Source organism: Procambarus clarkii, chromosome 17 (genome assembly GCF_040958095.1).
Source record: "Procambarus clarkii isolate CNS0578487 chromosome 17, FALCON_Pclarkii_2.0, whole genome shotgun sequence".
Lineage (NCBI taxonomy): Eukaryota > Metazoa > Arthropoda > Malacostraca > Decapoda > Cambaridae > Procambarus > Procambarus clarkii.
This window is the reverse complement of record NC_091166.1, coordinates 45396886-45423939: the sequence shown is the minus strand read 5'-3', so window position 1 is coordinate 45423939 and position 27054 is coordinate 45396886. Positions and strand designations below refer to the sequence as shown.

General features: G+C 40.2%; 1 protein-coding gene across 2 annotated transcripts in view; it reads left to right on the top strand.

Moving 5' to 3' along the window:
- Window positions 1–24893, top strand: part of LOC123772508 (galactoside alpha-(1,2)-fucosyltransferase 2) — a 55596-nt gene extending 30703 nt beyond the window's left edge. For both annotated transcript variants that reach the window (XM_045765741.2, XM_069325925.1), the window contains exons 3-7: window positions 8902–8988; window positions 15015–15118; window positions 17382–17863; window positions 19277–19362; window positions 23707–24893. In XM_045765741.2, coding sequence (XP_045621697.2) covers window positions 8902–8988; window positions 15015–15118; window positions 17382–17863; window positions 19277–19362; window positions 23707–23894 — 947 coding nt within the window. In that variant the 3' untranslated portion in view covers window positions 23895–24893. The remainder of the gene's footprint in view (window positions 1–8901; window positions 8989–15014; window positions 15119–17381; window positions 17864–19276; window positions 19363–23706) is intronic.
- Window positions 24894–27054: the final 2161 nt, after the last annotated feature.

The following is a 27054-nucleotide window of genomic DNA, read 5'->3' as shown; positions in this document are numbered from 1 at the left end:
AGACAGTGATGGGCCTTATGCGACCCTTATTGAACAAGGGTTATCATCTTTATATGGACAATTACTATAACTCTGTCCATCTCACTGAATTGCTAAGGGAAAATGGTGTGTACACTTGTGGAACACTCAGATTGCAGCGTGGCGCCCCAAAAGATCTGCAACAACTTGCAAAAGGTAAATTCGCTGTTGATCAAACTATTTTCAGGCGCAAGGACAACACTTTCATTATCCTATGGAAAGACAAGAGAGTGGTGTCAGTGATCACAAACTGTCATAATGCTGACACCCAAGAAGTACAAAGAAGGAAGAGAGTGAAGAAACGTGACGGATTATCATCACTACAGATTGTAACTGTGAACAAACCCACTGCCATTTGCGACTACAACACCAACATGAAGGGAGTTGATCACTTCGACCAAATGGTCAAATATTACAGGTTCACCAGGAAATCACATAAGTGGACTAAGAAGATCACATTTTATTTCCTTCAGATGGCTATACACAATGCCTATGTGTTGTACAAGATGTACACAAATGATGCCAAAAAATTGACCCTACTCCAGTTTCACGAGGTAGCAATATGGGCCCTGTTGAGGTGGGACCTGGATGAGTGGCCTGTCACTGAAAGCCCTATCCCACATGCTGAGGATTACCAAGATCCTTCTGATGATTTGGCAACACCGGGACCATCTGGAGTGAGGCGTCCTTTATTTCCTCCTGCACGCCAACCACAAGACTCATCCTCATCTGACACAGAACCTGAAACTAAAACGCCTGCACCTGAACCTAGTCCTCCCCCTGTGAAAAACCCACGCATTGTTGATTCAGAGGATAGGCTGAACAAGAAGTTGACCCATGCTATAGTGAAAATTGCTAAACGGAAACGGTGTCGTGTTTGCATCAAGTCGGGAATTAGGAAAGACTATGTATCAGTGCAAGACATGTGGAGTTGCTCTGTGTCACACCATGCTACACAAAATACCACCGCAAGAGGGTATTTTGGGCGGCAAAAAAATCGCGCCTCTGCAACCATCCACTCCACCTAACGTAACATCTGTTGAGCAACTTCAGGGACATTTTCCTGAAGCAGGTGGAGTGGATAACAAAATGTTCAACTTATTGACCTTCCATCATCACATCGTGGGTAAGTACACACACTTTGTATTCATCATTGTGAAGTTATTACTTCTTCATACTTTGCTGTGGGTACCTCTATATATATTCCGGTTCTTAGTGCTCAGATTGGTATGTCTACATAGTGCATCTTATGCACTATGTAGTGCATAAGACTTCCTACCTATATTGTTTATAGGTAGGAAGGTAAACAGGTCGTATGGGACTACACGTGCGCGTCTACATTGACTGATACCTATCTACCTCGCAGCACAGCTGAGGGAGGCGGGGCGGCCACCTTCAGGGAGACCCAAAAAACTAACAAGTACAGGGACCTAGAACATTGTTGCAGGTTCGTGCCGATAGACTCTGGGCGCCTGGGATAAATGTGCACTTAAGTTCCTAAAGGAGGTGGGTGAGGAACTCATTAGGAAAATTAAAGACTCAAGAGCAGCCAGTTTCTTGTTCTAGCGCCTCAGTGTCGCGGTCCAGAGAAGAAATGCGTGCTGTATCTTGGGCACGCACCCCACCTCCGAAGTGCTGGATGGGGCCTATGAAAAGTAATTGTTATATATGTGTGTTTTCTGAAACTGTAGCAAGTAATAAAATAAAAAGAATAAGGGTGATAGGAGAAGAAAATATTAAAGTGTTCAGTGAGAATCCACAAGGTCTTCTCTGAATACTCTTAATTTTCTTCTTCGAGGCTATGGGTCCCTGTGGGGAAAAAACCTGACTCCAATAACAAATAATTAAATATATACTTCGATAGCTATGAAGGACCACCACTTTTTGAGAAAAAGTGGAAAACAAAATATGACAATGGAAAAACTGATTCCAAGAACTAGTGTCCTATGGATCTTAGTGAAACTGTATTTCTTATATAAATGGAGTCAAATTAACCTACACAAAATTGGGGGGTTACATACTAAAAGATTAATACATCCCTAGCATTATTCTGGCGCTGGTTCTTCACCAGAGTAAATAAAATATGAAAGTAAATAAGGTTGATTGTAATAGATTAATTGGAGGTAAATGCACCTCAATATACTGCTGGATAGAATAGTATAGTATAGATCAATGGGTTAATATAATAGATCTCTTTGGGAGATCACTACTGTAACTACAGAGTTATTGCTACAGATAAAAAAGGGACAGCTTAGCTGTAAATCTAGAGAGGTGTGATCAGTTGCCACACTCCACCGACGACGTGTTGCATAGGGCAAATTATTGCACATGAAGGTGGGGGAAGCCTAGCACCTCGGTTGGTGTCGCCTTGTTACTGAAAGGCAATTACATTGTAGAAATCTTCTACATAATAGGTAACTACAAATGCATCCTAAATTATAAGGATAACTGTAGAAGTCTTCAGCCAATATCTGTGCAATTTATATTCAAGCACTGTAAATTCCTTCTGTAGAAAACACTGAAAATAATCATCTATTTAGATGGTAAATTTACTAAAGACACGTACGGGATTTTATTATTTTATATGCGGCCTAACGACAACTAGCCTAAATGTTAACTGTGGCCACATGATAGCAAACAGATAAACCTAGCTGCCGAGCCGAGTGTCCGTTGATGTGGAGACTTGAGCAATTCTTCGTCCTCCAGCTGCTGCTTGAAAGGCGTTGACTTTGGAATTGCAGATATGCTAGTCTGGGAAACGGCTATATCATGCCAGATAACGTGGCACCGCTCTACTGGTCGTGGGAGCGAAATAAGTAGGATCAAAACGTAGCTCTGCTACATGCTGTCAATGGCGTCTGAGTCGTGCTCTCTCGTTCTGTGTCTGGTGACGCTCTCCCGTCTCCCTCCTCTTCCTTATTGCGCATGCGCGGCTCTCAATAGACAACTCGAGCGTAAATGGATATGTATATATCGCAATTGACTAAGGAAGGAAGAGGTAGTGACGAGTATTAATATCACATTAAATTCTTCTGTGATAAAATATAATTTCACGTAACATAAATCGGCTTATTAAAGTTGTGCAGCTAATCGAGGAAATTAAAGTAAAATCATTTACATTAAAGTAATTCAAATCAAATCAAATCAAATGTTTATTTAGGTAAGGTACATACACACAAGAGATTTTACAAAGAGTGATGGATTTATAGATAGGGCTAGTACATACAATGCCTAAAGCCACTATTACGCAAAGCGTTTCGGGCATGAAAAACTTAAATGACTAAAGCTTAATACTAATTGAGCATAAAGAGTAAAATGAAAACATGGAATGAAAACATAGCTGGAAAAGCAGCACAAATACAATTCTGTCGACAAACAGCGCTCTTTAAAAAAAAAACAGACATTGGTTGACAATAGAGGGGTAAGGTAAGTTACAGGGAATTTATTAGGTATAGCTTCGTTTTTATCTTAAACTGGTTGAGAGAGGTACAGTCTTTAACATGGTTGGGAAGATCACTCCACATTCTGGGTCCCTTGATTTGTGGAGCATTTCTAGTTTGATTAAGTCGTACTCAAGGAATATCAAAACTGTATTTATTTCTGGTGTGGTGCTCTTGGGTTCTGTTACAACCTTCTATGAAGCTTTTGAGGTCAGGATTGGCATTACAGTTCAGCGTTTTATATATGTATAATACACATGAGAGAATGTGCAGTGACTTAATGTCTAACATATTCAGAGATTTGAGTAGGGGTACCGAGTGATGTCTGGGGCCAGAGTTAGATATTGTCCTAACAGCAGCTTTGTGTTGAGTAATTTGAGGACGTAAATGATTTTGGGTAGTAGAGCCCCAAGCACAAATACCATAGTTGAGATATGGATAGATAAGGGAGTAATAGAGAGTCACCAGGGCAGGGCGGGGTACATAATATCTGATCTTAGAAAGAATGCCAACAGTTTTTGAAACTTTTTTTGATATATTTAGAATGTGTCCCTGGAAATTCAGCTTGTGGTCAATGAGAATGCCAAGGAATTTGCCATCTAATTTTTTACAAATTTGGGTATTGTTTATTTTGAGATTTATTTGATTAGAGGATTTATTGCCAAACAGAATATAGAAAGTTTTGTCAATGTTAAGGGTGAGTTTGTTGGCAGTTAGCCAAAGATGGACTTTATTTAGCTCAGTATTTACTGTGGAATTTAGAGCAAGGGGGTCAGGACTGGAGTAAATGAAGGTTGTGTCGTCAGCAAATAGAATTGGTTTGAGGTGTTGGGAGGCATTTGGAAGGTCATTAATGTAGATGAGAAAGAGGAGAGGGCCAAGTATGCTGCCCTGAGGAACACCAATGTTGATGGGTAGGGTGGGAGAAATTGAATTATTCACAGAAACATACTGGAGCCTGTCAGTAAGGTAGGATTTGAGGTATTGCAGGGAGTGTCCTCTGACTCCATAATGATGTAATTTAAGAAGGTTTTGGTGGTTGACAGTGTCAAAAGCTTTACGCAGGTCCACAAATAACCCAACAGGGAACTAATTTTTATCAAGAGCTGTATGAATCGAGTTAAGCATACTAATAAGTGCATCGTTAGTGCTTTTTTGGGGTCTGAAGCCATATTGGCAAGGGCTAAGTATATTGTGCTTGGCTAGATAAGAGTAAAGCTGCTTATAGATTAGTTTTTCAAAAATTTTTGACAAGTTTGGCAGGATTGATATAGGTCTGTAGTTGTTAACATCTTTGAGATCACCACATTTGTGGATAGGCGTTACTCTCGCTTTTTTAGAATATCTGGAAAGGTTTGGAGTTCAAGTGACTTGTTGAAGAGCAATGCAATAGCAGGGGCTAAAGATCTGGAGGCTTTTTTGTAAATTAAAGTTGGTATCTCCTCAAGGGCACTAGACTTGGTTTTAAGGGAAAGGATTATCTCATTGACGTCAGTGGAATTGATAGGCTTTAGGTACAGAGACTGTGGATAGTTACCTGTAAGATAGTCCTTAACGTCAGTAGTGGAAGATGGAATATCATTTGCAAGGGATGACCCAATGGAAGAGAAGAACCTATTGAACTCAATAGCAGAATCAGAGGCTGAAAGCTGACCATCGTTATTGGACAGGAGTGTTGGTTTGTTATTTAAAGTCTTCTTTGATCCCAATATTTGTGAAATTGTGCTCCAAGTTTTTTTAATGTTGCTCTTTATTTGGGTAAATTTATCTTCGTAGTATTTAGTTTTGGCTCGTCTAATTATTTTAGATAGCAATAATGAGTAATTCTTTGAGAATTCTTTGGAGACAATTCCTAACCTCTTCCTCAATTCCTAACCTCTATTCCTAATTTCCTCTAGAATGTTTAATATCAACTAAATAAGGGAGTTCCAGTAAGTAGTAGTATACTACGAAATTAAACTTATTAGCAAGTAACTATTTTTAGTAAAGGAAATGATAAACTGGACCTAGATTCAGGAAGCTCCATGTATTTCTTCGTAAGTAGGTTTGCTACGAAGGTTCCTAAGGGTGCCCTAAGAAGATGCTTAGGTGCAATTCAAGTACGTCCACTTAGGAAGATATTTGTTGGTTCACCTGCGTGCCGATAGAGGTCACTACTGTGTTTCGTTTGGCCAATCAGAGAGCAGCAACATTCTTCATATTGAAGATTTAGCGCTGGCTTATCGGAGCTCTACTGCCTCCTATTTACGTCGAATTTTCTTATAAAATTAGTATATTTCGAAGTAAAACTGTTTTTTTCTACTTTTACAGCCAGCACCGACATTGCAGTAAACAAATATGTTACATTTGTTGTTTACCTACGTAATTCTAAGAGATACTGTGTAGCTGTCCTTGTTGCTCGGAAGATGCGCTGACAATTATTGTATATATTTACTGAATTTACCCAAGGGCCACTGACTATCTAGTGGCCTCGACGAGGACAGAAAGCCGGCGGCTTGTTAAAGGGCCCGCCAATTGTCTTAATGATATTTTTTAGCTGGAATTTGGCATTTACGGCTTCAGCGGGTAGGCGGTTCCATGGGTTTATAACTCTCTTGGTGGAAAAAACATTTGTTTTCAGTCCTACTTGAGAGAACATACTCTCCAACACTATATCTGTGATTGCCTTGTTATCAGTGACTTCATACCAAATGGTATGAGGTATTTTGAGCTCTGTAATTACTTCATACACTCAGGAATATTGGAAGATATTCTTGTGCTGCACCCAGATTTTGCCAGTGGAGGCTAATAGATCAGCATTAAGTATTTTGTTCTCTCCTAATTCCATGTATGACTGGCCATCCTGTGAGGTGAGGATGTTGGATGAGCTTGTAGCTGGTTTTTGATCTACACTGTGTGGTCCTTTATACAGAATAGGGAAGCAGCACATTGCTGTGTATACCTAAACATGTTAAAAAATACATTGTTTGAGAGGAGTCTTGTAGAAACTGGTAAGAGTAATTATAATATAATTTTTCCATGATTCAGTGCTTACCTCTTGTGAAAATCGCGAAGAGTTGTTTAGTCAGAGTTGATTTGTTTTTTTGTATTGAGGCTGGTATTTTCTAAATTGATTCCATGTATGTCTAACCATCCTGTGAGATGGGAGTATTAGATAAACTTATAGCTAGTTTTTTATCTACACTGTGTAATATTCCATATAGAATAGGGTAGCAGCACATTGCTGTGTATACCTAATCTTCTTAATAAAAAAAATCAGTAATAAAGATTTTAAATTATAGTTTGTATTATTACAAATACAGTACTGTATTATCCTTATTAAATCATGTTGACCATGGATCATTAAGATCTCATGTTGATATGTAATAGTCATATTTCTTTTGAACTGCTAATTCATGCGAATCATTCATTAAATTGTGCATTATGTCTCAATTTTTCACTTCCTTGGATATACTGTACAGTACAAAAAGATAGGATAAAAATAAACCAGTAATATTTCTTTCATTATATTTTTTATTTAAATAACTGCATCAATATGTTTACAGCTGACAGGATTTGTTTTACCATACAGGTGCATTATTTGTTAAAAAAAAAAATTGGTTTATTGTTACACACAATGGTGCTACATAGCCTTCCCAACTTGGTGCCTTCTTTTAATACTTACTGATTAAAAAATAAATAATAAATACATTTTATTCAGGAAAAGTACATACAGTTGATTTACAAACATAATGTTGGATTTATAGACAGAGCTAGTACATACAATACCTAAAGCCACTAATACTCATAGCATTTCGGGCAAGGTGTGGGGGAAAAAACACAGACTAAAACTTAATAGTAATCGGGATTAGGTATAAATTGTGTTGAAAGAAGGAATAAAAAATACAAAAAGGGGGGTTAACATAGCATAAATCAGCAATTGCACATGTTGGTGAACAGCATTGTTTAAAAAATAGCAAGACATGGGTTAAGATTTAGGGGATAAGTTAGGTTACATGGAGTTAATTAGGCAGTACTTTGTTTAACTCCTAAACTGGTTGAGAGAGGTACAGCCTTTGACATGATTCGGGAGGTCATTCCACATTCTGGGTCCCTTGATTTGTAGAGCACTTCTAGTTTGGTTACACACAGCCAAATTATGTAACAGGAAGAGGTCTTGGACACAAATTTGTTCCATGCTAAATGTAGAGGAATCAGCTGAGTATTCCTCAAATAAAATAAGTTGCCTCAGCTTATAAGGTAAATAAAATAAGCATTTATCAAATAAGTAGCTGCCTCACCTCACTGCCTTGCTGCTACATAGCCTTCCCGGCATGGTGCCTTCTTTTGATAATTACTTGTTCCACACCCAAATTGTATAACAGGAAGAGGTCTTGGACCCCTACTTCCCTCTCTTTTTTAATAGTCTATATAGTCATAATTATAGCTTTAAGTATTCAATGAATAAAGTTTTTGACATTTTTACCCTTCTTACCTAACATCATTTGTGCAGCATATTTTTATTTTATGTCTCACCCAGATTTAATTTCAAAATAAAACCAAACTAAATAAATTAGAAATGGGTATGTATAGCTAAGGTACACCCTTACTACTAGGTGAACAGGGGCATTTGGTGGTAGTAAATGATCCCATCAGGCAGGGCTCATCACCTTCTCTCATATTTCATGTTCACCATTGTTTATTTACTTAATAACTACTGGTATAATATCTTGCTATTATAAAAACTAATTCTACTATCATAAAATACATATTTACTTCAAGTTTCAAGCAGAGAATGCATATATAACTAACACGAAGGACTCCTCTTGACGAAATTCACCAGCTATATTTTGTTCATGTTCCAAAATCTTATAATCGATCCCAGTGTTATGTAGTAGAGAAAAATTGAGTTATATCCAGTTTACGTAAAGCTACGAGTGGTCGAAACCACACTTAGATCCCGGACCACACTTACGAAGGTTTTTCCACTTAGTGCAGCTACCTGAATAACGACGTAGCCGCCACGAAGGCGCTAAGAAGGAAAACATTCGTAGCTAAGAAGAAAAGCCTTCGTAAGTTCCTTCGTGAATCTGGCCCTGGACTCTTATAAATCCAACTAAATGTGGAGAGAATTCATGTTACTGCCTGTCGTTCCTCATGTCGTCACTCTGACTAGGAAGAATCTGGCAATATGTTTAATTAAATCATGATAATGATTAAATCTACAAGTTTGCAGTAACTACTTTCATTTTAGTAACTACTTGTGGTTAATACAAAGGTTGCATAAAATACAAAGATGTATAAAACTGTTGGATATATGTATATATGTATATATATATATATATATATATATATATATATATATATATATATATATATATATATATATATATATATATATATATAATGTAATGAATGTTTATGCGTATGAGATATATTATAATATATAGTTCACCTGTAACAGATGCTGGCTTCAACACGAGTGTAGTGTCAGCAAAATGGTGTCTGCCCCAGCCGCGGTACCTGCCCCTGCCTCCAGACAACCAGCGGAGTGAGTATCTGGCTCCACACTGCCATAAGCATCCCTTGCTGATGTGTCTTAAGCAGTCTCTTTGGTCACATTTGACTCTTTTTTTGTGAGTGAGTGAGTGAGTGAGTGAGTGAGTGAGTGAGTGAGTGAGTGAGTGAGAGAGAGAGAGAGAGAGAGAGAGTGAGAGAGTGAGAGAGAGAGAGAGAGAGAGAGAGAGAGAGAGAGAGAGAGAGAGAGAGAGAGAGAGAGAGAGAGAGAGAGAGAGAGAGAGAGAGAGAGAGAGAGTACATGAGAAAAAGAATGGAGGACGGATGAATGAATGGACGGAGGCAGGGAATGAGAGAGAATGACAGGATGGGAGGGATAGAGACAGATTCGATGTTTGCTAGACGAGTCATGCCGATTGCTTTGGGAGAAAAAATCCTATCATACATCTTTATGATGTTTGATAAAATAATTTCATCCCAACTGCGTCCCATTGAGGGTAGCAGCCTTACAGCTCGTCGGGTTCTCACACTCACCCACGGTACTATGGTGCTGGTACCATGTTTCGAGGAACCAACACTTTCAGTAAGACTGAAATTCTCGGCATCCTAGCTGGAATCACCGACGTCGTACCAATCGACATCGTTAATGACGGCGTGGTCACCACCTCCTCTTCAGCAATGCAGAGGGTCTACAGTGGCTGTTCACCCCAATCAGAAGGCATAGATAAGGAGACTCTTCCATCGCTACTGCATCCCGTTGAAGGGGTAGCAGCTGAGTCAAACGACACCGCCACAATGCGCCAGAAACGCTACAAAGTCAGGGCCGAAGTCCTCGACAACCATGCTACACCAAGAAAGATCTCCTGAAGGTCATCAAAACAATCGACATTGGTCAAAAAGGTGTGGAAATTGTGCTTTACTTCTCGAGCGAGGAGGACCTTGAAAATCTGCTGGACACCGAAGGAGAACTGTGCCAAGCTCACCTCAGTCTCAACTACCCAAGAGGGTTCCTTGCTGCAAGATCTGTCTTCATCAGCTTGACCAGCTACTGGATCGGGGACAAAGGATTACGAGATGTACTTGCCGACGTCGAGGAAGAAAACCAGAACATGAGTGTGTTTTCCGGGGTGTTCCTCGGCCGTACAGACGACAAGCGTCCAACCATGAAGCTAACATTCACCACAATAGCTGCAACTACCCAGGCCACTACACAAGGATTCAACTGCTTTGGCATCAAGATCTCGGCCCACCGTGTTAGGAAGGAACGCTTCTACGACATACCTCAATGCTTCAAGTGGTATGCCTACACTCACCCAACCAGCAAGTGCCAGCATCCCATCGTGAAGTGCAGCATCTGCGCTCAGAACCACCGTTTCTCAGTCTGTAAAGCGGACACCAAATGCTGCCTGAACTGCAATGGTGATCACTCTGCGATTTCCCACCTTTGCCCTCCCAGACAAGAAGTCATCGAACGCCTGGTCGAGTCATCGAAAACTAAAACCTCAACATCTACCGCCGCCGCTAGCGTCACCAATACCAGCTCCAGCACCTCAGCTCCCAGCAACCAAACCAGAAGACTTCCCCGCCTTACCACACAGAGGCCCCACCAGCCAGACATCCTAGCCTGCTCATTGGTGAACCAGCGACTAATCAGCACCCTCTCAACCTCGTGCCTCATGTGATAGGATTATCCCCGGACTCATCTGTCTTGCAGAGAGACTGACTGAACCAGACATCGTCGGTTCGTCACCGAACTCAACGCCTTGTACCTTGCCAACGGCCTGGACCTCCCATCATCGCCCCTGAGGCCAGACTAGCTGCATCTCCTACCAACACAAGGACTACTACAAGGACGACCTGAACCCAGACTCCAGCTCCATTCAAGATCCAGGACGCACAAACGGAAACACCCACCACCCCGGTTCCCAACGTCCCCACAATCATCATCACAGCCGACGCGCTCGTCTACACTTGCAAGCAACACCACCAACGCTCCCGCGGCAGCTGCAACCTTCACTCCACGACACCAGAACCGAAGACTGAACCACCAGCTCCAGACGACGATTCGGACTCTTCAGACGAGGAAATCTCAGTAGGAGCCACTCGGTGCCATCGCCACACCCACCATTCAACACCTACTTGGTGCGAGACTTCCTCATGGAGCCCTCCTCACCAAACTCCAACGACAGCGCAAGCAAGTTTCAGACGAAAAAAAACAGAAGACCCAGAAATACGAGAAAACTTTGCACACGGACACAACCACCTGCAGCTGAAGCAAGAAGCCTGAAGATAGAAGTCAGACGAAGAACCAAGACTGAGACGTCTCCACCCGACGCCTACACACACACACCACAGACCCAGGGCTTATTTACTATCTGTCACTATCTTCTGTCTTTATCTGTCTCTGCTTGTCTCTGACTTTACATGTCTCTCTGACTGTTTGTATGTTCCTGTCGCTTATTATAACAAAATTAATTTCCTAGAGTTTAGTTGATCGCCAGCGAAAGGAACTTAGCAATGAGAAATAATGAAAAATAGAATATTAATCATGTAATCCAGTGTCATGTCGCCCATTACTGGTATCATATTAGTAACTGAAGCTGATATTCTTCAGTTTTATATCTTGCAGGTTAACTAGGCTTTATATAGACTACTAGGGGAAGGTATCCGGCTCTGTTCCGCTTCCCTTCCCTTTTTCCCTCCTCCTCCTCCCCCCCGTCTCTCTCATCTTTTTTTCACTGTCTCCCACATATTCAACGTTCTCCCATCTCACTACTCTCCTTCCCTCTCTTCAACTCTCTCTCACCCTCTCTACCTTTCTTCCCTCTCCATTGCTCACACTTCTCGCCCCTCTCCTAATCTTCCCCACTCTCACCTCTTCCATTCTCAACCTGTCTCCCCTCTCTCCATCCCTCTCTTCAAGTATACCCCTTTCCCTTACTCTTTTGAAATATCCTCCTTCTCCTTTCCACATTTCAACATCCCCCTCTTACCCCCCCCCCTTATCCTTCTTTTCCTATCTCTGTTTCTGTCGTTCTCTGTGTCTTATTCTCTGTCTCTGGGTATTGTTGTCTGTGTCTTATTCTCTGTGTTCCTGTCTCTCTCACTCTCTCTCTCGTTTTCTCATTGCCCTGATCGACCCGGTCTCTATGCAGGCACTCTGTCTGTCTGTCTTTTTGCTGAATTTCTGTCCAAGTCTCTCTTTCTTATAAAGTAATATAATAGTCTACCATTATCATATGGTTGGTTCACCTAGTGGTGTTATATATTCACAATATAGAAGAGTTACCCAAATTGCTATGAGAAAGGTTTTTTTATTTATTTTTTTAACAGTCATAAGTATACACAGGGGCCTCGTAGCCTGGTGGATAGCGCGCAGGACTCGTAATTCTGTGGCGCGGGTTCGATTCCCGCACGAGGCTGAAACAAATGGGCAAAGTTTCTTTCACCCTAAGTGCCCCTGTTACCTAGCAGTAAATAGCTACCTGGGAGTTAGTCAGCTGTCACGGGCTGCTTCCTGGGGTGTGTGTGTGTGGTGTGGAGAGAAAAAAAGAAAAAAGAAAAGTAGTTAGTAAACAGTTGATTGACAGTTGAGAGGCGGGCCGAAAGAGCAAAGCTCAACCCGCGCAAAAACACAACTAGTAAACACAGCAACGTGCTGCTACCCTGTTCTGTATGAAAGATTACACAGTGTAGATAAAAAAAACTAGCTATAAGTTCATCTAATATTCCCATCTCACAGGACGGTTATTCATACTTGGAATCAGGGGGAGAAATTATGTCTCAATACAAAAACCAACCAACTCTGACTAAACAACTAGTTATAAGTTAGGGGCGGGGTCTGAGAAAGCCGTTGAAGCTGTGAGAGAAACGTCTGTTTTATGCTACTACAAAAATTATGTCAATTTTACCGAAATCAGGGAATAATTACTATTTACAACAAAAAAATGATGTTAATTATCCCGAAATCAGTGAATAATTACAATTTACGACAAAAAATGTATGTTAATTTTCCCGAAATCAGTGAATAATTACTACTTACAACAAAGATTTGTTTCCTTTCAAAAATAACCTTCAAATATATAACCTTCAATTCAAACAAATATTCAACCTTCTTGTCAATATGGCTTCAGACCCAAAAAAAGCACTAACGATGCACTTATTAGTATGATTAACTTAATTCACGCAGCTCTTGATAAAAAGGAGTTTCCTGTTGGGTTATTTGTGGACCTGCGTAAGGCTTTTGACACTGTCAACCATCAAAACCTTCTTCTTAAATTACATCATTATGGAGTCAGAGGACACTCCCTGCAATACCTCAAATCTTATCTTACTGACAGGCTCCAGTATGTTTCTGTGAATAATACAATTTCTCCCACCCTACCCATCAACATTGGTGTTCCTCAGGGCAGCATACTTGGCCCTCTCCTCTTTCTCATCTACATTAATGACCTTCCAAATGCCTCCCAACACCTCAAACCAATTCTATTTGCTGACGACACAACCTTCATTTACTCCAGTCCTGACCCCCTTGCTCTAAATGCCACAGTAAATACTGAGCTAGAGAAAGTCCATCTTTGGCTAACTGCCAACAAACTCACCCTTAACATTGACAAAACGTTTTATATTCTGTTTGGCAATAAATCCTCTAATCAGATAAATCTCAAAATAAACAATACCCAAATTTGTAACAAATTAGATGGCAAATTCCTTGGCGTTCTCATCGACCACAAGCTGAATTTCCAGGGTCACATTCTAAATATATCAAAAAAAGTTTCAAAAACTGTTGGCATTCTTTCTAAGATCAGATATTATGTACCCCGCCCTGCCCTGGTTACTCTCTATTACTCCCTCATCTATCCATACCTCAACTATGGTATTTGTGCTTGGGGTTCTACTACCCAAAATCATTTACGTCCTCTTATTACCCAACACAAAGCTGCTATTAGGACAATAACCAACTCTGGCCCCAGACATCACTCGGTACCCTTACTCAAATCTCTGAATATGTTAGATATTAAGTCACTGCACATTCTCTCTTGTGTATTATACATATATAAAACGCTGAACTGTAATGGTAATCCTGACCTCAAAAGCTTCATTGAAGGTTGTAACAGAACCCATGAGCACCACACCAGGAATAAATACAGTTTTGATATTCCTAGAGTACGACTTAATCAAACTAGAAATGCTCTACAAATCAAGGGACCCAGAATGTGGAATGACCTTCCCAACCATGTTAAAGACTGTACCTCTCTCAACCAGTTTAAGATAAAAACTAAACACTACCTAATAAATTCCCTGTAACCCACCTCACTCCTTTATTGTCAACCCATGTCTGTTATTTTATTATTATTATTTTTTTTTAATCAACACTGTTTGTCAACCTATTGTATTTGTGCTGCTTTTTCAGTCATGTTCCCCCTTTTTTTTATCTTTATTTGTATTTGTTTTCAACACTTTTTATTCTTTATGCTCAATTAGAATTAAGTTCTAGATATTAATGTTTTTCTTGCCCGAAACGCATTGCGTAATAGTGGCTTTAGGCATTGTATGTACTAGCTCTATCTATATATCAATCCATTAATGTAACATCACTTGTATGTATGTACCTTACCTGAATAAACATATTTATTATTTATTTATTTAAAAGCTAGGTTATACCAAGAAGTATATTTTTGTAAGTCAAATAGTTTAGAAGTTCTATGTCAACTTAACAGTCTCCGTGGTGTAGTGGTAAGACACTCGCCTGGCGTTCCGCGAGCGCTATGTCATGGGTTCGTATCCTGGCCGGGGAGGATTTACTGGGCGCAATTCCTTAACTGTAGCCTCTGTTTAACGCAACAGTAAAATGTGTACTTGGATGAAAAAACGATTCTTCGCGGCAGGGGATCGTATTCCAGGGACCATAGGATTAAGAACTTGCCCGAAACGCTACGCGTACTAGTGGCTGTACAAGAATGTAACAACTCTTGTATATATCTCAAAAAAAAAAAAAACTATAATGCTGCTTATTAGTGCCAGAGTATAATGATAAAGGTGTCCTAATTCCTCTTGCAGACTGCTCACTGCCTTATGTCACAATGAACACAGGGGGTCAGTTAGGCAACAAACTCTGCCAGTACTTGTCCTTAGTCTTGATAAGGAGGGTCTTCGGCGTAAGGGTGAGTAACAGTATTCTTCTATATCAGCACTATTGTTTAATATTTGTATGTTATGAAATGTCCCAGCAATGGTATTGTGAATAGTATTAAGAACAAATGTTAGCAAGGATCAGAGACTCTTTAACTACTGTTATGAAAATGTTACTTACCATGGGAAGGTGGTATTGAGAAGGCCTAAGGAAGAACTAGGAGTTCCTAAAATCACTGAAGATCAGATAGGCCCAGCCCCCCCAATAAGAACATAAAACACTATTAAATTATTGGCTTCAAAATAAATACGTCAGTCTAGCAGCAGATCACTGTTCCGCTACACAGGAAGAATGGATACTCCTTTAATAGTACTTATTTATTAAACCCTCTTATAACCCCTCATATACAGTAATAACAATAACTACTTTACCACTCTACTTTACGTTAAAAGCCTTGGTCCACATAGGCAGGATACAAGGTTTTACAATTACCAAAACTAGGGTAAAGTCTACTTGAATAGGGCGCTAGCAAAGGCTATAGGTAGCCTGGGGCAACTTGAACACACGTGGTTTCACTACACCACCTGGAGCAATCTTAGGAATATAAACACTAGCTATGGCTACACAAACTACTACACACTTTTGCCAGAGAACGGTACACGATATACAATACTTATCTTGAAGAGAATCAGGATATGGTAAGGAGAGAGAAAGAGAGAGGGTAAAGGAGTACAGAACCCATGAGGGGGAGTGTGAACCCAATCACAGCCAGCACCAGAAACAAGCGACCCAGCGTCCTCCTGCCTCCCACTCTACTTCCTGCCGGACAGATATTCAGCCGATCGTACAGCAGACATCAACCCAATTTTACTCAGACATTCCTTCCTAGTTCCCCCTAATCATTCTAAGAATAGCTGATAATTTGTTCAATGTTATATTTAATCAACAACAAGCTCAGAGTCTGAATGCTCTGTGAGAAACAAGATTCGTCTTACGTCTGGCAAGGAAGATAGGAACAAAAACGCGTCTGCAGTCCTATCAATTAATGTAAAATAATTATTTAGAGCTCAATTTGACCTCTGGTTTCCAACTAAGGAAACCAGGGTCGTAACAAACTACACATTTGACACATTATAGTTTGCTAACGTTTAGGTTTGATCTGGTAATTTAGGACGGTGAGAAGCATCATCAAACGTTCACGACTAGTGAGTGGAGTCATTGTTATTTTATACTTTATTTCATATTTTTGAAGAACTTAAAAAGCAAGCAATGTTGCAGAAAGACTACTGCCCCATAGTCCTGGGGGCCGGACTATTAAGTCCTGTTACGATCCACTAGCAATAACAAGATACTGCAGCCTTGATAGTTTATTGTGATCTATTAGAATTACTCTTGACCTATTGGTTTTTCGTGACCTACACTGAAAGTCCCCATCACACAGGATGGTTAGTCATACAGGGCTATACGATCAGAAGCCTACACTGGCAAATTTTGGGTGCAATATGAGGATATCCTCAAGAACACGGGAGTGAATAAAGTAATTGCAAAGCTCCAGGTACCTCATGCCAACGGGTCTGAATGGTCTGATAACTGGGCATTCGATGATGTAGTGTGGGAGATCATGCCGCAGTTACTGCTCATAAAGTTTGCACCTGGAGTGCTCAGGATTGGGAGATCCGTCACCTGTAGCCACCTGCCACAGGTAACGGTAACCCAACCTGAGTCTGGCAACCACTGTGTCGCACAGTCTGGTGGACGTTTTGTGCTGCCCATAAACATAGGTTTCAGATCTGAACAAATCATAGCTTCTTATACTGGTGTTTTCAGGTCGTTGGGAGTCAGTAATTTCTCTCTTATCAGACCTGAGTGTTTGGTACAATATAGTTTTGACAGCAGAGATGGGGATACCTAGATCTAATTTAAATTCATCTTTGTTACACACTAATTCAGTATCACTTCTACCTTATTCACTCCTGTGTTGATGATATCCTCATAATGCACTCAGAGTCTGCCAGTGCAGACTACTTATCACGTGCCTCTGTATGACTAACCATCCTGTGTGATGTGGATTTTAGAATCACGTAGCTAGCTTTGTGACACACTGTACTCCCCTTCATATAGTCTAGGGTAGCTGCACAAATACAGATATACCTAAATGTGTTAATAAACAAAAATAATGACCCACATATGTTACTCTTTTGGACAATAACCATTGTTAGCTTATTGGAAGTAATGGAACAATATTTTGTTTTATACTTAAAAAAGTTTCAATGATTATTCCTTTTGACCTACAGGTTGCGATTCTTGAAGCAATGAATGGATCTATCAGTGGATTATTCCACAAGCTAAGCCTGCCCGTTGAAGACCACAAGTGCTTCCCTGGGTACTCTGCGAAGCTGCCCTTCAGCAACCTCTACAGGAAGTTGTTTATCAATAACACAGGCAATGGTATAGTGTTGTCCAACTCACGGCTGCGGCATTACCCACTCAGCGTGTCTTCTTACGTCGAAGATTGTCCGTGTCCTTCACATTTACTGGTTCCATTAAGGGATCTGTTTCGTCATGAGTTGCCTTTTCGACAAGACATCATTGACAAAGCTAAAGAGCGGCTTGATAATGCTGTTAAAAGTCTGCACAACAATACTTCACAAAATATTACAGTAGTTACTGTTCATGTTCGTAGAACCGACCATCTTTCTTTTATCAAAGGTGCATACAACTTAGATCCCTTGGATAAGACATATTTTCAACGGGCATTTAATTTCTACAGGAACAGGTAAGTTAGATGGAATAATTTACATCAACTAAATTAACCGTAAGACTGATTATAATTACCTTGACGCCAATCTTTTTAATTCGTGGTCAAAAACTAGCTATATCTACACTGTAATCTTTTGTAAACAATAGGATAGCAGCACATTGCTGTTTGCTGCTACCATCAACTCATTCTAAGCTTGTTAATACCCAATTTTTTTTTTTTTAAATTTTAAACATTTAATTTTGTGTCTACTAATTCATGAAACTCAAATTTTTTTGCTTGTTTTATGCCGAGAAAGGAGACAGTGGTAGTATTAAATATTGTTTGTTACATATGATACAATTGTTGAAGCTTACCATCATGTTACATTGATATTTCTTATATCTATTTTTGATTCTAGTATAGCTAATATATAAATATTGTCTTGTTTATAAATGTCTAAAATTTATATAAGGCCTATCGTGTAAAATATTTGTCAATATAATTATACATTATAATGCTTTCAGTATTCATGGAAACACAATATCAAACAAATGGAAAAGACAATGCAAGCAAATACAAAAGTTATAACAGTAAACACATTAATTTGATATATTAAGAAAGAGGAGATACAAAACTAATAAACATCATCAACTAAATCATCTACATTTTCTCAAATAAAAGTGTCAGTAGATACATACAAAATGATTTCATTAATACTAAATATAATTGGAAAATCAGTAGAAGCCATGAGGAGGATTCGAACCCACACACTTGGTACTTCCAAGCCCACGCCCTGGACCACTAGTCCACGACATGTTCAAAAGTACTGCTACCCGAGATTCAACTGAACCCTTTAGGGGTCCTGAGGCTTCCAATGAAACTAAGTCGGGGTTGCAGTACCCCCTAGAGGATTAAGCTGAATTCCAGGTTGCATTACTTTTTCAAGCATATTGTGGCATAGTGGTTTAGGGCGTATACTTGGGAGTACAGAGTATACAAGTTCAAATCCACCCCATGGCTCCTGTTTTTCTCAATAATAATAAATAAAACAAACACTTTTATAATGTTTGTTTTGAGTACTTCATATCTAGATCGTGAACCACTTAATGGCAAGTAAATAACTAAATATTTTACCGGAGATGTTTCCAAGGACTTCTGCATTTTTCATTATGCATTTTCTGGCAATATCATGTACATTGTTAGCATGCATTACAGTTGTATTACAATACACCCAGAAATCACAATAGCGTGATATATCAAATGAACAAATCCAAAAGGGCCTTGAATTGCACTCCAGGTTGCAATTCTTTTTACCATGTCTTGGTACAGTTGACTAAGGCGCATTTGGGATCATCCCGTGCGTAGGTTCGAACCTTCATTAAGGCCCCCTGTGGATTTGTTCAGTTGTATTATAACTTTATTAAAATAATTGTTGTTGATGTTCCACAGAGCAGCTGTTCCAGTGTTCGTGGTGACCAGTGATGACCCCAAGTGGTGCCAAAGCAATATTATGGACAAGGATGTTGTTTATGCTGGTAAAAAGTGTGATGGTATTGGTAACTGTGATAGCACTGCAGCACTGTGATATTGGTAATGTTGGTGGTATTGGTAATGGTGACGTTGGTGGTATCAGTCAGGTAGCAGTAATGGTATGGGTAACATTGGTGGCATTGGTAACGTGTTATGATTACATGTGAACATAGCCTAGGCTGCCTTCAGGTGAGAGTTGTTCCTGGATGTTCCTGGATGTTCCTGGATGTTCCTGGATGTTCCTGGATGTTCCTGGATGTTCCTGGATGTTCCTGGATGTTCCTGGATGTTCCTTCCATATTTGAGGCTCTGTACATATTGCGATATGGTTAATAAATGAAAGTAGGTTAATAAGATCAAGAATCATGAGGTTCTTGTAAGTTAAAGAGGAAATATTGTGAGGAGGAGGAGTCAGAAGTCGATGTACCTCGTCTTGAACAAGGCTGGGATTCCTAAGGAGGTCCAATGTGCATGCGAGTGGATCTAGACTGTTAGAGAAGGCGATGTGGACCAATCAATGTCTTGCAAAACGGTGACGTCACACCGAGAGGACGCTGATGGGAGGTAAAATCGTCTCTTCACTTCCAACAAAGAGAGCTAGAGGACGTCTTGTCTCTACACCCGTCCTTACCTGTGCTAGTTTCGACAATTTGACGCTTGTGAGAAGGCCCGACCGACCAAGAATAGTTAAGGCCGAGATTTCCAGGAGGAACGTAATCCAGAAGCTGTTCTCGTATGTTGCCGGATTCGCCAGGATTGTGAAGAAGTTGAGATGAGGTCGTGTCACATTGCGGCTACCGGGAGCTTGACACACAACTAGGTGAGCACAACTAGGTGAGCACACTGAGGAGGTCATTTGTCGTGAAGAGGGCGACAGTCTTCGACAGCTGCACCTAAAGCAGAGGCGGGGGGATGGGACACAAGAAGGTGTCACCGTGACAAGGATTCCACATCAAAGAAATCTCGGAAGGATAATGAAAATAAATAGGAGCCAAAGAGAAGAGGCTCGGTTATCGTCAAGTGATTTCTTCAGTAGCCGCACCTAAGAAGATGAGGTGAGGCTGAGACACAAGAAGGCTTCACCGTGGCAACAGTTCCACGCTGAAGAAAACTTGGAAGGATAACGAAGATCAATAGGAACCAGAGAGAAGTGACTCGGCGATCGTCAAGTGTCATACACCATCGACCAGTGGACAGAAGCTGACGTGACGGTACGATTACAAGTACCAGAGATAATAGCCTGTAGTGTCTTTGAGGGATTTAAGTGATCAGTGAGGGACTAGAACATAATTCCTAGTGGCCAAGGCCGTCAGCCGAGTGAGCGGCTGTGAAGTGTTTTAATGAAATAATGGAAGGTTGAGGCCCAAGGGGGGGTGTGAGGAACGAGCCCATAATGAGATACTTTAAAGATTTACAAGAGTGTGGGCCGAGAGTTATAGCCATGTGCAAACAGTGAGGGTTGCAGAGTCCCTGTGTAAGGGACTCTGATATATAAAGATATAGGATGAGAGTGGAGGGGCCAAGAGACAGAGCCCCGGGCGAACAGTGAGGCTCGCCAAATTCCTGTGTGAATGAGAGACTATTTTGTGCGATTACCGGAATTCGAGAGCTACCGAGAATTTGTAGAGATTTCCACGATTAAGGTGGGGCCCAGATCTGATTACCAGAGTGTGTAATGGTGAAGACACGTCCCTGGATATAAACGGAAAATACAGGTATAGACAGTTACAGGTAAATTTACCAGTGGAACAAAGGACACAGGACTATACGTGGCGGACGAGAGTACAACTGATCTTGAGTTGTCAAATCTCGTCAACCAGAAGTTAGCTTAGTTCATTTATTGTGCACCCCATGCTCATCTTGTGGGCAGTAGTGGAAAGGGTTACAGAGGCACATAATGGGCTCAGGGACTGAACCCCTTAATTCATTTAGCTGAACAAGTTACAATCTTGATGAGCTAGTTACAAAATTCAATATACGTCGTCACATTACCAATGGGTTCGAGATCAACCAAAAGTACAGTTTCTAAATTAAGCAACTGACATATGTGGAGAGCTAGTGTCACAATTGATATGTTTATCCTGCACACCGCCCCCCCCCCCCATCCAGTGGGCAGCGGTGGATAGGTTACAATCACTTAGTTACTACCTACAGTTAGCAAACTGGGGATATTTGGCTAAAATTTAATGTAGCAGATAATTTTGAATTAAATATTTGCACACCTTTGGAACATTTGTTACAGAATTGTCTCTAAATTCACGTATCTTTTCGCACTCCATCACATAGTGACGGAGGGTGTGCGAATAACTGTGTTGACACAGTTTACATTTGGTCAGGTCTACATCGGCAGGTAATAAGAATTCCCAGAGATACTTGTAACCGAGTCTAAGCCGAGCAGTAGTAACATCTAGAAGTCTGCTGATTTTATTGGATGATCCATAGATGTGTGACTCATCTTGCATGACAGTATGATGATAGATGGAATTACTGGTGTCGATTTCACTTTGCCTCAGATCTACAAGATTTTGTTGAAGTTCTTGGTGTACTATTGCTCTCAGACTGCTTATTGACAATCCAAGGTTATATTTAATTTCTCCTTTAAAGGTAGATTCTTTGGCTAACTCATCAGCTCTATCATGCATTCGGAGGCCAACATGAGATGGAGTCCACATGAAATGGACTCTATTACCATCATTAATAATTTTGTTGTATTTGTGTCTAGCTTCAGACATGAGCATGTTACAGTTATGTCTTAAAGAGTTGAGAGAAAGTAAGGATGATAAAGAGTCACTTATAATTAATGTGTCAAGTTTGGAGACTTGTACACATTTCTGTGCAAGAAGCAAGGCAAATAGTTCGCAAGAAGCAAGGCAAGTAGTTCGGTCTGAAGGGTAGAGGCCCAGTTGTTTTGAAAGCTCCCCACTCAAAATAGAAATGTAAATATACCAATTCCAGGCAAAATGAAATAATGGAGTGAATTAGAATTACTTCACGTCTGAGTGAGATATAGGAAATATATTTGGCCAGGCCTTGGAGAGACAGCTCCCCTGATATCCCTCATGCATATAGTTGCAGAATCCTCAGTAGCAAATAGTCTGGACTACCGAAAATAACAGCGGAAGAAATTTAATTATGTGAATAATATATTACTGGGGTTAATTTTATGATTATACATAGATTAGATTAAAGAAATGAATAATGCAATACTCAGTTATGTTTGCGGGGGTTGAACTCTGGCTCTTTGGTCCCGAGTTCAACCCCCGCAAACACAACTAAGTGAGTACTGCATTATTCATTCCTTTAATCTAATCTATGTATAATCATAAAATTAACCCCAGTAATATATTATTCACATAATTAAATTTCTTCCGCTGTTATTTTTGGTACTCCAGACTATTTGCTACTGAGGATTCAGTGAATGCCAATGTTAGAGTGAGAAAGTACCATTTAAATATAGTTATATATAAATGATTTATTAGTCGTAACTAGGAGTAAAATAATTTTTGGCAGTGAATAGGATTTTGTATGTGAAAAATCCAGAGTTTTACACAACTCCAGTGCATGGGGGGAGTTGTGTAAAACCCTGGTTTCTGTCTCGGACAGACTGCAAGATCCAGTAAGTTCTGTAGAACTTCGGTTTCAACTCCTTTGATCATGTCGTAGCTCAGTCGATTAAGGCAGCGTCTGGGATGCTCTTGGACGCAGGTTCGAATCCTCGTCACGGCCCTTGTGAATTTGTTCATTTAATCATGGAAATATTATATAATAATAACTTTTTACCAGTTTCTACAAGAGTCCTCTCAAACAATGTTTTTGGTTTTCAATTTTTAAATGTTGTTGAGTGTTGAAAGTTCTCTTATGTATATTCCGTAATGAAATCACAATGGCGTGATATATCAGTGAACATCATTCCAGACCCTCCTTAACTGACTCGCCGCGGAGGATCACAAAGTTAACCAACGTGCATTATTATATTTTCTCCATTTTTAAAGTATAATTTATGTGACAATAGCCGTGTTAAAATTCCTATAAAGTTTTGTATTAAATTAGTCTAATTATTATGACTTTAGTAATCTTATAGCTGTCACGTTTGAGCCAATAGCGAAGGATAACAAATCCTTTTGCCCAAGATATTTAGATTTTTTTTATCTTGATCTGGAAACTTTACCCGGCATATCTGAGGTGACTTTACTGGGGCTACAATTTACTGTAGCAACAAAGGGGTGTTCGCCTTTTCGTAAGTAAGTGGAACAGTTGAATATTTTCATATGTCTTTTCAAGACATATGAAAAATTATAATTTCAAGTTACATATAACAATTATCCAAATTGCACTTTTCTGACTTGCAGGAAGCCGTGATCCTGTCTCCGACCTGGTCTTGCTGTCCCTCGGAGACCACCATGTGATAACATATGGAACTTTTGGTTTCGTCAGCGCCTTCCTTGGCAGAGGCATCATCGTTTACCCAGACCCAACTGGCTGGCCTGTTTTTCCTTGTTTCAATTCAACAATCATTCAACCAATCAACAGAGATTAGTGCTAACTATCACCTAGTTGCTGCCATCATAACATCAGGATGAACAACCCAACAGGTTTTCTTCCTATTGGGGAGTGTTGAACATGCTGTTATGGCGGTGTGTTCACTCACAGGATGTGTGGCGCTGCCCAATAAACTCACCCCTCAGGGCAAAAATTAAAACAAAAAATCTCATTAATCGTAACGGAACAGTGTGCAGCCAGTGTCTTATATATTCTAAGTCCTTCAGTAACCTCAATAAGGTTATTGAGCGACTAACAAACCGCTCTTTGATTGAAAGAAACAGACTTTAGTTAATCCCGCTCGGTTGTTGCAGGAGGTAAGCTGTCCCACTGTCTCTAATCAAAACAATAATTTATTTTAGTTTATCTTAACATATATAAAAGGTTGCCTTGTTCATTTGTTACGTTCTGGATTCCAAGCTGTGGGTGTGCGAGTTTAAGATTCCATAGCTATGCAAGATAACGAGGTGTATATAAAATGAATTATAAGGAATGAATAGACGTCGGACCTATATTACATAAGAACAAAGGTAACTGCAGAAGGTCTATTGGCCCATACGAGGCAGCTCCGATTTATAAGCACCCATATACAGGTCCAACCCACGTTTGAAACAATCGAGGGACCCCACCTCCATCACTTTACGCGGTAATTGGCTCCACAAATCAACACCCCTGTTACCGAACTAGTATTTACCAAGGTCTTTCCTAAATCTAAACTTAAGCAATTTATACACATTGTTTCGTGTTCTGTCTTGTATTAATACTTTTAATACCCTATTAATATTCCCTTCGTTATGTCCATTCATCCACTTGTAAACCTCTATCTGCAGTCATCAGGAGGACAAATCCTTCATGCAAACTGCACCTACTATCAAGAAGAGAAACCTCTATCATGACACCCCTAACTCTTCGCCTTTCCAGTGAATGCAATTTAAGCTTTATTATTACTTTTGTATTTTATTATTTATGTGATAAATAATAAATGCTCCCTAACTAATGGATTATTATATAAACCAGTATTAAGATCTCATATTTTCCAGCACAAGAAGACATTCGTTAATAAATGTAACGATTAAATGGTACCTGGATATAATGTTGGGAAAGGAAGAGAAAGTTGCGTGTGCTTCACATGGCTTTATTCCAACAGCAAACAATGACGTCACCGGTTCGGTATATGTTACATGACATCCTATTTACAATACTTATAAACAAAAGTAAGTAAGTAATTATCAAAAGAAGGCACCAAACCGGGAAGGCTATGTAGCACCACCAAATGTGCGGAATAATCAGAGGGCGCTAAATATTACCAAGGATGCCAATACGAGAACAAAAACGCATAAGGCGAACGATATCGAAAGTATCCGAGTCACCAAGAATTCTATTGAGGGACACGAGACCGGGAGGGGCAGTCGGAAAGCAAGACACACGCTCGTCTTGGAAGTCAGGACATTCAAGAAGGACATGCACGACCGTAAGAGGGATAATGCAATTAGGACAATAAGGAGCAGGGCGGTGCTCCATCAAGTGACCATGGGTTAAGCAGGTATGGCCAATATGCAACCTCATCAGAGCCGTTTCCCATCGCCGGTTACGGTGGTAGGAGGACGGCCACGAGGAAACACAGCATTACCAATCTCCCAGTTGCATCTGTAACCTAGACGTAGTCCATATAACAAATGTTTCAAATTCAAATTAAAATGTTTATTCGGGTAAAGTACATACATACTAGGGGTGATACAAATATTGCTGAATTTATAGATAGAGCTAGTACATACAATGCCTAAATCCACTATCACGCAAAGCGTTTCGGCAGAAACGAATAACCTAACTGTAGAATAACCTAACCTAGGTTAGGTTATGTTAACCTAGAATAACCTAGCAGAAAAGAATAACCTAACTGCTATTTCCCTGTGGATTCCTTTTGGGATATTTAACCTTTCTAATTTGCAAGAAGAAGAAAGTACAATGGGTTGGTTAAATTACATAAGATTGGTATTTTTGCATTCATGCAATGCCACTAACACGCATAGCGTTTCGGGCAGGTCCTTACTCTAACATATCAGGCACGATGAAAGGGTACATTGTAGCAAGATTTTTATATCATCAAATAACTACAATATAAGTTGACAGAGATGATTACCATGGTAAGGATATATATCTTAAGTACTAATAATAGTACCTTTTATTACAAATTCGCTACTTTTAGTCCTTCAGCTCGTTACTTGCAGAAATTCAGATTTGGCAACCCTGCAGCAGAGATCGGCTGTAATGTTTACCAACAACAGCTGAGCTGGTTCCTGCTCCCGTAGTTGGCCATGTTATCTTCATCAAATGAAGATTTATATTGGCAATTTTGATATTTGAGGTAAGTTGCAATGTCCATATAGTAATTTGTTTCGTAGAGAGAAGCTGTAATTGCGTCAGAAAACTGGAGTACTTGTCAAATGTTGCTGTGAGGTAACCAGTCTCACTGAGGTGATGGGGTGAGACATTACTATGGGGTACCGGTCCTACTGTGGTGGTAGGGGAGGGCCCGGAGACATTACTGTGGGGGTACTAAAATCACTGGTGATGTGGCAGACATTATTATGGGGTACCAAAACCACTGGTGATGTGGCAGACATTATTATGGGGTACCAAAACCACTGGTGATGTGGCAGACATTATTATGGGGTACCAAAACCACTGGGGATGTAGCAGACATTATTATGGGGTACCAAAACCACTGGTGATGTGGCAGACATTATTATGGGGAACCAAAACCACTGGGGATGTGGCAGACATTATTATGATGTACCAAAGCCACTGGTGATGTGGCAGACATTATTATGGGGTACCAAAACCACTGGTGATGTGGCAGACATTATTATGGGGTACCAAAACCACTGGGGATGTAGCAGACATTATTATGGGGTACCAAAACCACTGGTGATGTGGCAGACATTATTATGGGGTACCAAAACCACTGGGGATGTAGCAGACATTATTATGGGGTACCAAAACCACTGGTGATGTGGCAGACATTATTATGGGGTACCAAAACCACTGGGGATGTAGCAGACATTATTATGGGGTACCAAAACCACTGGTGATGTGGCAGACATTATTATGGGGTACCAAAACCACTGGGGATGTAGCAGACATTATTATGGGGTACC